General features: G+C 39.2%; 1 protein-coding gene across 1 annotated transcript; it reads right to left on the reverse strand.

Annotated features, from left to right (window-relative positions):
* Window positions 1–6,227: 6,227 nt before the first annotated feature.
* Window positions 6,228–7,736, reverse strand: HTR1E (5-hydroxytryptamine (serotonin) receptor 1E, G protein-coupled). The gene has a single exon (XM_006870636.1). The coding sequence runs from the start codon at window positions 7,554–7,556 to the stop codon at window positions 6,459–6,461; it is 1,098 nt and encodes a 365-aa protein (XP_006870698.1). The 5' UTR covers window positions 7,557–7,736; the 3' UTR covers window positions 6,228–6,458.
* Between the last annotated feature and the right edge of the window lie 1,837 nt (window positions 7,737–9,573).

Genomic DNA, 9,573 nt, shown 5'->3' on the forward strand with positions numbered 1-9,573 from the left:
CTCATCTTTCTCCCATGGAACAGCTGTAGTTTCAAAATGCTGACTGTGAGATTAGCAACCTGACTGGTAACCACTAGTGGCTCCTTTATTATATAAACTATATTGTATGGAACACATTGGGCTATATAAGGTACTCTTATTAATTGTTGTTGTTGTTAAGTGCCGTCAAGTCGATTCCGACTCATAGCAACCCTGTACAGGGTTTCTGAGGGTGTAAATCGTTACGGGAGTAGAAAGCCTCATCTTTCTCCCGTGGAGCGGCTGGTAGTTTCGAACTGCTGACCTTAAGGTTCGCAACCCGATTTGTAACCACTACGCTACCAGAGAATAAAATGTGGAGGGCTGCAGTAAATCTAGAGTAGAGGGAAGACATCATTATATTTTGTGAGACATCATATCACATATTTTAGTGCTTTTTGCATCACAACAGGTGGCTATTGACTGTAAATATGTGCTTTCTGTTTCTCAGGGAGTAGTTGATTGTTGTGGTTCTGTCTGGCCCTATGACTCCATGATTTCCTAATTTTTAAGTAGAAACTCTGGGAAATTCCTCCTATGGGGAGCCTTTCAAGCGATACTGTCCAATATAATAATTTCCCTACTGGAAGACTTTCCTAAGGAGCATTGGTAGTGTAGTGGTTACGAATTGAGCTGCGAGCCGCAAGGTCAGCAGTTCAAAACTACCAACTTTTCTTTGGGAGAAAGATGAGGCGTTCTGCACCTGTAAAGATTTATAGCCTCGGAAACCCTATGCAGGGTCGCTATGAGTTGGAACTGACTCCACAGCACATAACAACAACAAGAAGACTTTCCTATTAATCAGAATATTTTCAACTTGGGTGGGAACATCTAAATGTGCTTTATAGCTCTGGCTAATTCATGAAAACAAAAATGTGTTTGTTGGCATATCTGCTTTTGTATGTGAAAAAGGTCTTCACAAATATCCTCATCTATAATGAATGGCAAGAGAGTAGAGAAAGCACACTTCCTTTTTTTTAACTTGTGATACATGCATGGTACTCTATGCATGACCTAGTTCCTAGATGCAGAGCCATACGAGTCTCTGAATAACTTTACTCTTGCTGGGCTGCCTCCTACTTCTTCACTGTCATGTTTCGGCTGTTATATTTGAGGATATATATTTTGAAGCAACCTAGCCTGAAACTCAATGGGAAGTTTCTCTTTTTTTCCATCCAAATGCATTTCCCAACAATTTTTGGAACAGAGCTAGGGATGACAGGGTAAGTTTCAGAAACAAAGCAGTGAGATTTTCTCAGTGAGGGATGATAGTACATTTGCATTTTCTCTTCTAGGGACTTAACTCCATCCACATAAATACACATTTATTGAGTACCCACTGTGCATAAAACACTGTAGAAGTTCCTAGGGATACAGAGATGAGATTGAAACAGTTCCTGCCCTCAAGGAGCTCACACTCTACTAGGGAAGACAGTACAAATACACAAACAAATGCTACAAGGTATGATTCATATAATAATAGGATACAAATGAGGTCTTATGCGAGCATAGAGTTGGGAGAGAAAACTTATTGAGGAACAAAAAAAGAATAGGATACCAGGAGACTTTTGCAGAAAAGATAGCATTTAATCTATACGTTGAAAGACTGGTAGGAAAAGGATGGGAAGCCATGGGTCAGGTTTCCCAAACACTGGGAACAAATGTGAATTGGAAGTCAGCAAACACAGGAATTATTCAGACATTTCTGAAGTGTGTGGAGGGTGAGAACGTAACTCAAGAAAGGTAATTTGAGATGACATAGTGAAGAAGCCTGGAATGCTACTGTTGTTAGTTACCACTGAATTAATTTTTGTATTGATGGTGAATAGTAAAGGTTTTTGAGTACTGCAATGAAAAATCAGTGATATGATATGAAGTCATGGTGTGGCACTTTAAGATAAGCACTGGACTGATAATTACAAGGTCAGCAGTTCAAACCCACCCAGTTGCCCCTGGGAAATCCTACACAAGGTAGCTATGAATCAGAACCAACTCAGCAGCACTTAATACCATAAATATTTTAGAATAATGAGTCTCAATTTTTACTGTACATCAAAATCTCCAGGGGGACTTTTGAACAGAGATTGGTGGGCTTCACACTTATAATTTCTGATTCAGTTTGTTGGGGCCTTAGACGGCATTTTTTTTTTTTTTTCAACATTTAAATTGTAAACTGAGTGAAGGCTTACAGACAAGCTTTGCATCATACATAAATCATATACTTTGTTTCATCTCAATAATTGCAATCCCCACCACGTAACAATTATCCTGCTTCCTCCCTGTGTTCCTATTTGCATTTCATCCATCTTCACATCCCTTCTCAACTTTGTCATTAGAAAAATGTTGCCCTATTGATTTTGAATGATTTACCAACAAGCATACCTTACTAGATTCTAGTCCACTCTACTAACAGCTTGGCTGAAAATTGGACCATGAGAGTGAGTTCCTTTGCAGACCTGAAGGGTGGTAAAGGGTCATACACTTAGGTTCCTACTGTCTCTGACCAGTAAACCCGACCTTTTAAGAAAATAAAAAATTTTGTTCCACATTTTCTCCCATTCTACCCAGGACCATCTAATGTGACTCATTTCAGAGCATTTGGTAGTGGTAACTGGGTACCATCTAGTTCTTCTGGTCTGAGAGTCTTGGAGACTGATGTTCATGTGTTCCATTAGTCCATTAGACTAATTGATTCCAAGCATCTTCAAGTCTCATCACTCTTCTTTCTTCTGCACATGGAGAGACCAATAGTTGCATCTTAGTTGTTCAGGAGCTTTCAAGACCCCAGAGACTGCTCACCAAAGTAGGATGTAGACAATTGTCTTTGTGGACTGTTACATCAACTGACCATGGTGTCCCCTGAGACTACAGTCTTATGTCTCCAGACCCAACAATTCATTGCCTTAAGATGTTTGATAATATCTAAGAAGTTTTCATCATTTTTCTGCTACACGTTCCATCATATTCATAGCTGTGTTTACAGGAAAGGTAAATACCCATGCACAAATATTCTCTTTCTAACTCCTATAATTTGTGGGAATACTCCCATTCTTACTCCCATACCCATTCAGCCTATGTCTCTTTCCATGTATCTACCCACAGAACACAGTTGTTCCAAGATTATGTATATATCACTATTTACCTCTATCCCATTTTTAATAAGCTCTCAGGTATTTGTATATGATGGTGTGATGTCACCACTTTGACCAATACTATTTTAGGAAAAATGCATCTGGAAGTTGTGTGGAGCCAGAGTTGCAAGTGGAGGAGTTCCGAATCATGATGGATCTGATAGAAGTATTTGGACCAGGTAAAAAGATCAAATTGTTGGAGAAGCAAGGGGCAGATTTAAAAAACCTCTGTAGAGGTAAATGGACAAGACTTTAAGTAAGACAGCTCTGGTAGCGTAGTGGTTATGAATTGGGCTGTGAAATGCATGGTCAGCAGTTCTAAACTACCAGCTGTTCCGCGGGAGAAAGAGGAGGCTTTCTGCTCCCGTAAAGATTTACAGCCTTGGAAACCCTGTACAGGGTCACTATGAGTTGGAATCAACTCCACGGCACATAACAACAACAACATCTGAATGTGGGAGACACTAAAGAGAGGGAATCACACTTAGCTAATGTGAATGCTAGAAAGAATACTCATCCTGCTATGTGAGACTGAGAACATTGAAGGAGGAGAAAGTCTGGGGTATGGGAAAACAATCTTGAGTTCAGTTTGGAAAGGCTGTGTTGGGCACTGAAGAATGTTCACAGGGAGATGCTCACCAGACATATTTGTGGGCTTAGAGTTTAATAAAGAGATCAGAACTACATATACAAATCGAAGAGCCACTGTTGAAATGATAGCAGTTGAGATGGAATATGAGAATAGAGAAGGTGAGAGCTGAGGAAACACAAGAGACAAAGAATGAGGAGTTAAGGTGGTAGTTATAGAAGTATGAGTAATGTATAAAGTACTCTGGAAGGCATGGATTTAAATAAGAAAGGGAGGGTTAGCTATATTAAGATATGAAAGCTTAAGAAGTAGATAAGGACAAAGGAAGGATATGCCTGCTGGGAAGTCACTGATGACCTTTAGGAGTTCATGAGGGGAATATTCAGATTGCAAAGAACAGAAAATTCAGGGGAAGGTGAGAAGTGGAGGCAGAATGAGTGGATTAATGGGAAAATTTGGCTGGAAAAACTTGGCTGGCAGAGTTCTTAAAGACAGGAAGCTGGAAGTAGGAACTTGGGGAAACAGGGTCAGAAGAAATATATTTCAGAATCCAAGAGAATTTATAAAATTAATAGGTAAGATTAAACATGATTGGAGGAGAGAGCCACAGAGACAGAGAAAAAGAGGTAGAGGAGAGAAAAAGAGGTGGAGTAGAAGAAGAAAAAGGAGGAGGAGGAAGAGAAGGAGAAAGGAGCAAATTAACAGAAAATGTGAAAGGGGTCAGGTATAAGGGATATGATGTTTATTCAGTAAGAGGAGTATTAGGAGAAGAAATAAAAGCATTGCAATGAATAGGAGGCAAACCAGTATTTTCTGAGTAAACAAAGAAAGGGGATGATTTGTGGAGAGTGAAGATATGGGAAAGGCTGTGGATGAGAGATGAAAAGCAGTGATCTAAAACAGCATTTACTTAGAGCAAAGTTTTACAAGAATTTACAAAATTCCAGGCTTTTCTACTCTCAAGCCTGACTTTGTAGTGTAAACACCTCCATATAATTAGAATAGTCACTACAAGTCAGGTATGGCTGAGTCAGGTTCCACCTGCAGCCTCCTGACCTTGTGAGAAATTCTCAAGATGGTCCATTTTCAGGAATAAAGGGCACACGAGATTCCTAGACCAGACAAAAGTTATTGATACACACCTAGGGATATGTAAGCAGATGAATTGGGGCAAGTGAGGAAAGAAATCTGTTCTAGGACTAGGAACTTTAAATAAGAATACAGTCATTATCCTGGCGTGGCACTGTGAGTTAATGTGCCAGACTGCAAAGCCATTTGAATTGCAAGGTTGTCAGTTCAAGCTCACCAGCTGCTCCTCGGAAACCCTATACAGGCTTGCTGTGGGTCAGAACCAACTTGACGGCACTCATCAACAACAACAACAACAACAGTCATTAAGCCCATGGGTACCCTTCAGGCTACATTATGGAACTCTGGAGTGAGGTAAAATGGGACGTTGGGGGTGGATTGAAAGACTCTACATTATTCAGTAAAAGGGGAACTGGAAGAGACGCTTTTTTTGAGACAGGGGAATAAAACTGTTTCCAGGCCGGCCATGTGGTGCCTCTGCTCATGTCTACTGGGTTGGGCACCTGACTTTGCAAAATCAAATAAAGAAAATACCACTCTCGCTAAAATGAGTACAAATTGGATTTCTAGAGCGTTATTCAGTATTGACACCGGTTCTCATAACCTCGGAGTACCAATCTGGCACAGATGTTACAGGAATTCCAGGTGACACAATTTCATACTCATTTCCCAGTAGGTGGATTTACTGTAAACATAAAATTTCAACTCTGTATTGCTTTCCATGTGTACAACTGGAGAACTTTTTCAATGAAGTTCTTCAGATAATATATCCTGCCATTTAGTCACTATACCCTGTTAAATATCTTAATTACTTCCCCATTTTTAACATACACTCCCATCTTAATCCTGCTAGACTGAGAAAATAAGTGTAAGCTTGGCTGGGACACATAGAATGGGAGGAAGGCCAACCTGTGAGGTTGTAGAATAACACATTGACCAATGTAAATTTAAGCTATTTCTAATTTGCTTGTGTTTCATATTCATGGTAAAAGACTTAAGCAAGTGCCAGTGAATTAATTTCAAGTTCTTTTTAGAAAATGAGGGTGTTACTTTCATCATGGACAAAAAAATGACTGTCAGAAATGGACTATGTAGTCACAGTAATCCCATAAATGACTTGAGTTCAGGTTTATAAGCAGTTAATGACAGGAAACCACTTTCTCTTTATTTTTTGTGGAGTCATGCAGTTCTAACCAGGATTTAAATGCATGTGGAGCCAGAGCCTCAAATTTAATGCCACATGAGGGCAAGTTAAAAAATATATGTCATTTATAAGTAATAATACTTTCTATGAATAAATTAAGATTATTTGGCATTCTTTGATCACAGGAATAACTGAAGTAGCTGTAAAACATAAAAAGTATTTACTATCTGATCTTATTACTTCTTTGAAATTTCTGTTTGTATTATAAAGTTTATTTAAAATTATATAGCACAAAGACCAGAGGTAGAAAACAGCACACTAAATAACAAGCCTCAAACAAAACAGAACAAAACAAACACACAAAAATCAAGACCACACATACTTACAAACTCTCCTGAACCAATTATGTTCAAGAATTAATAAGTTGCACATCTTAACCTCATCCATTCATGAGGCTGGCAATAGAAATCCTTTTGGCTTTCAACATTTATGTATGTTCTCGACACTTAATAAGCTTCTTAAAAGCCCGTTTAAAGTCTTCATTAAAACTCGTGTAGAGCAGAGGGTTGATCAGAGAATTAACATAACCAAGCCATGTCAAGAAGTCAGCTACTTCAGAAGATACAGTGTAGATGCTCAGACCTACAATTAATTCTTTGATAAAAAATGGCAGCCAAGACAAAATGAATGCGCCCAAAATCAGGCCCAGGATGCGTGCTGCTTTGCGCTCCCTGGTACTAGAGATTTGCTGACGTTCTCCGGGGTGATCTAGTTCATTGTCGAAGGGAGGGATCCTGATGGAAGTATGGATTTTTTCAAATTCTGTGGTAGGGTCTGAAGTGGAGAAATCTGACACACAGAAAGTCTGGGTAAGTTTACAATTAGCAAACGAATTTTGGCTGTCTGTGCTTCTGTTGCTCAAGTGCCGGCTTGATCCCCGTTTTTGGTAGAGGCTCTTGGCTGCATGGTAAATTCGGTAATAGAGAATCAGTATTAAAGTCAATGGGATATAAAATGCCCCAAGTGTGGAGTAAATGGTGTAAATGACATGATCATGCTGGATGGTGCACTGACTGGAAGGTGGATTGAGTCGGCGGTGGCTCCGCCAGAACAGAGGGGGCATAGAGATGAAAATGGAGATTGTCCAGACAGTGAGGATCATGAGTCCAGCCCTCTTGGCAGTTCTCTTCCTGGCATATTCAATAGCATTGGTGATGGCCCAGTACCTGTCCAGGGCAATGACACAGAGATGGAGGATGGAACAGGTACAGCAGGTCATGTCCACACTCAGCCACACCTCGCAGATAAAGTACCCAAGTTTCCAGCTGTCCATGACAATGTACATGATACTCAGAGGCATGACCAGAACTGCCACCAGGAGGTCTGTCACAGCCAGAGAACAGATCAGGTAGTTTGCAGGCTGGTGCAGCTTCTTGGTGGTGCAGATGGCCATGATCACGGCCAAATTCAGCAACATTGTCAAGGTGGTGATGATCACCAGAGTCATGGAAATGAGCATCTTCTCAGTAATGGTTTTGGGCTTCACAGCCACACTGGCTTCTGGGGTACAGTTAGTGATGTTCATTTTCCCCTTGGTTCAATCTACACCGTGAAGCTGCTGGCTGTTTTCCTTCAGCTGGAAACTATTTAGATTTGAATGTCTTTCATTCTAGGAGGGCAAAAATTCTTCAACTATACAGTCTCTTGTGTTCCATTTTCTGGAGGCAAAGGGAAGGACCGCAGGATTTCTGCTGAATGAAGAGTTTCTGGAAAATATTATGCTGCTGGTTAATGAATGAAAATGATAAGAGTTTTTTTTAACATTTGAAAACATACTTGTATATTCATATTACATGATATTTAAAAAGTTAGTTCTATTATCTTAAGGAAGAAATTATATATTATTTATAATAATCAGCATTCAAACCAGGTTTTAAACTTTCACAGCAAATAGTGAACTCCAAAAGTATATTAATGTCAAATTGGGGTTGTACAACTTGATCCAATTATTTCTGACATTTAACATATCCCTTGTGAATTTCTTTGGAGAAAAGCGAGGAAAAAGCACATAATGTTACTTTGATATTTACGGCAAATTATTCTCAGAGTAATATAATAAATTGACTGTAAAACAGCATCATCGCCAAGCAAAAAGATTTTTACATTTAAAAATATGTTTAGTTTAACCTTGTCTTTGTTTTTATCTATATCTTCTATCTATCTATCTATTTATCTATCTATCTATCTATCTATCTATCTATCTATCTATCTATCTATGATTTGGATATCTGTGATTAAGCTGGTCAATCAATCAAATAGTTGACATTTAGTAAGTGATAGCGGTAAGGAATTTAAAGAAAGATACAGTCAAATATAAATATATATTCATTAGAATAAGACAATCAAAATCCCTATGCGAATATTCACAGCTAATGGCTACTGGATAGAATGCTAGTCAAGTCCTGAGGACTTCAAAGAAAAACGGGTATTTCAGGAGTTTTAAGAAAGGATATGGCATGATGGGATAAAGGACTGGACCTCAAGGTCAATTTGACCTACAAAGTCAGTGATTCAAACTCACCAGCTGTTCCTCAGAAACCCTATTCAAGGTCAGGTCACTATGAGTTGGAATTGACTTGACAACACTTAAAAACAACAACAAAAAGGCTATAGATGATGTGTATTAAGTTTAGCAGACACAAAATTTTTAGCAAAGGATGGGGCAGGAATAAATGAGGGACTTTTCAAACAGGGAGTGAATGTGGTAGAGGTCTGGCTGGGAGTCAGGAACAGCAATGAAAATCTTCTGCCTACTGGTGAGATCTAGTATTGGATTTATTTTTTCCTGCTAGTTGAGCAAAACCTAAGAAGAGGTGACATCATTTATGCTTTAGATATAGAAAATAAAATAAAATAAACATGGTGCTGTGCGTTAATGCGCTGGACTGCAAACTTGGTTTGAGCCTCAAGATCTTCAGTTCAAGCTCATCAGCTGCTCCTTGAAAACGCTATACAGGGTCACTATGGGTTGGAACCGACTTGATGACATTTAACAATAACAACAATGATGTTTTCACTAAAGACCACAAATGGGAAAATTGTTTTTTAAAATAGTCTGCATTTTCCTTCAGGTAATTTTTAGGTCACTTTGTTTTCATCAAAGTGTCTCTGAGAATGAATCTACATTTGATTGTCTCTAGAGGACCCACAACGAAGACCTGCAAGGAAATGGATTGGCCAAATAGCAGCATCGATGGACTCAAGCATGGTAACAATAGTGAGGTTGGCCCAGGATCAGGCAGTGTTTCATTCTGCTGTTCATAAGGTCGCTATGAGTCAGTACCGACTTGATGGCACCTAACAACAACAACAACAACAACAAGAGGAACCCTGGTGGCACTATAGGATAAACACTGGACTGTTAACCACAAGCTTGGTGGTTCAAATGCATCATCTGCTCCATGGGAGAAAGATGAGGCTGTCTGCTTCTGTAACGATTCACAGTCTCAGAAATATTAATATATAGGATCACTAAGAGTTAGAATCAAGTTAATGACAGTCAGTTAGGTTTTTGGTTTGATTAGAGTCTCTCAAGAGCCTTG

Source organism: Chrysochloris asiatica, unplaced genomic scaffold (assembly GCF_000296735.1).
Source record: "Chrysochloris asiatica unplaced genomic scaffold, ChrAsi1.0 scaffold00146, whole genome shotgun sequence".
Classification (NCBI taxonomy): domain Eukaryota; kingdom Metazoa; phylum Chordata; class Mammalia; order Afrosoricida; family Chrysochloridae; genus Chrysochloris; species Chrysochloris asiatica.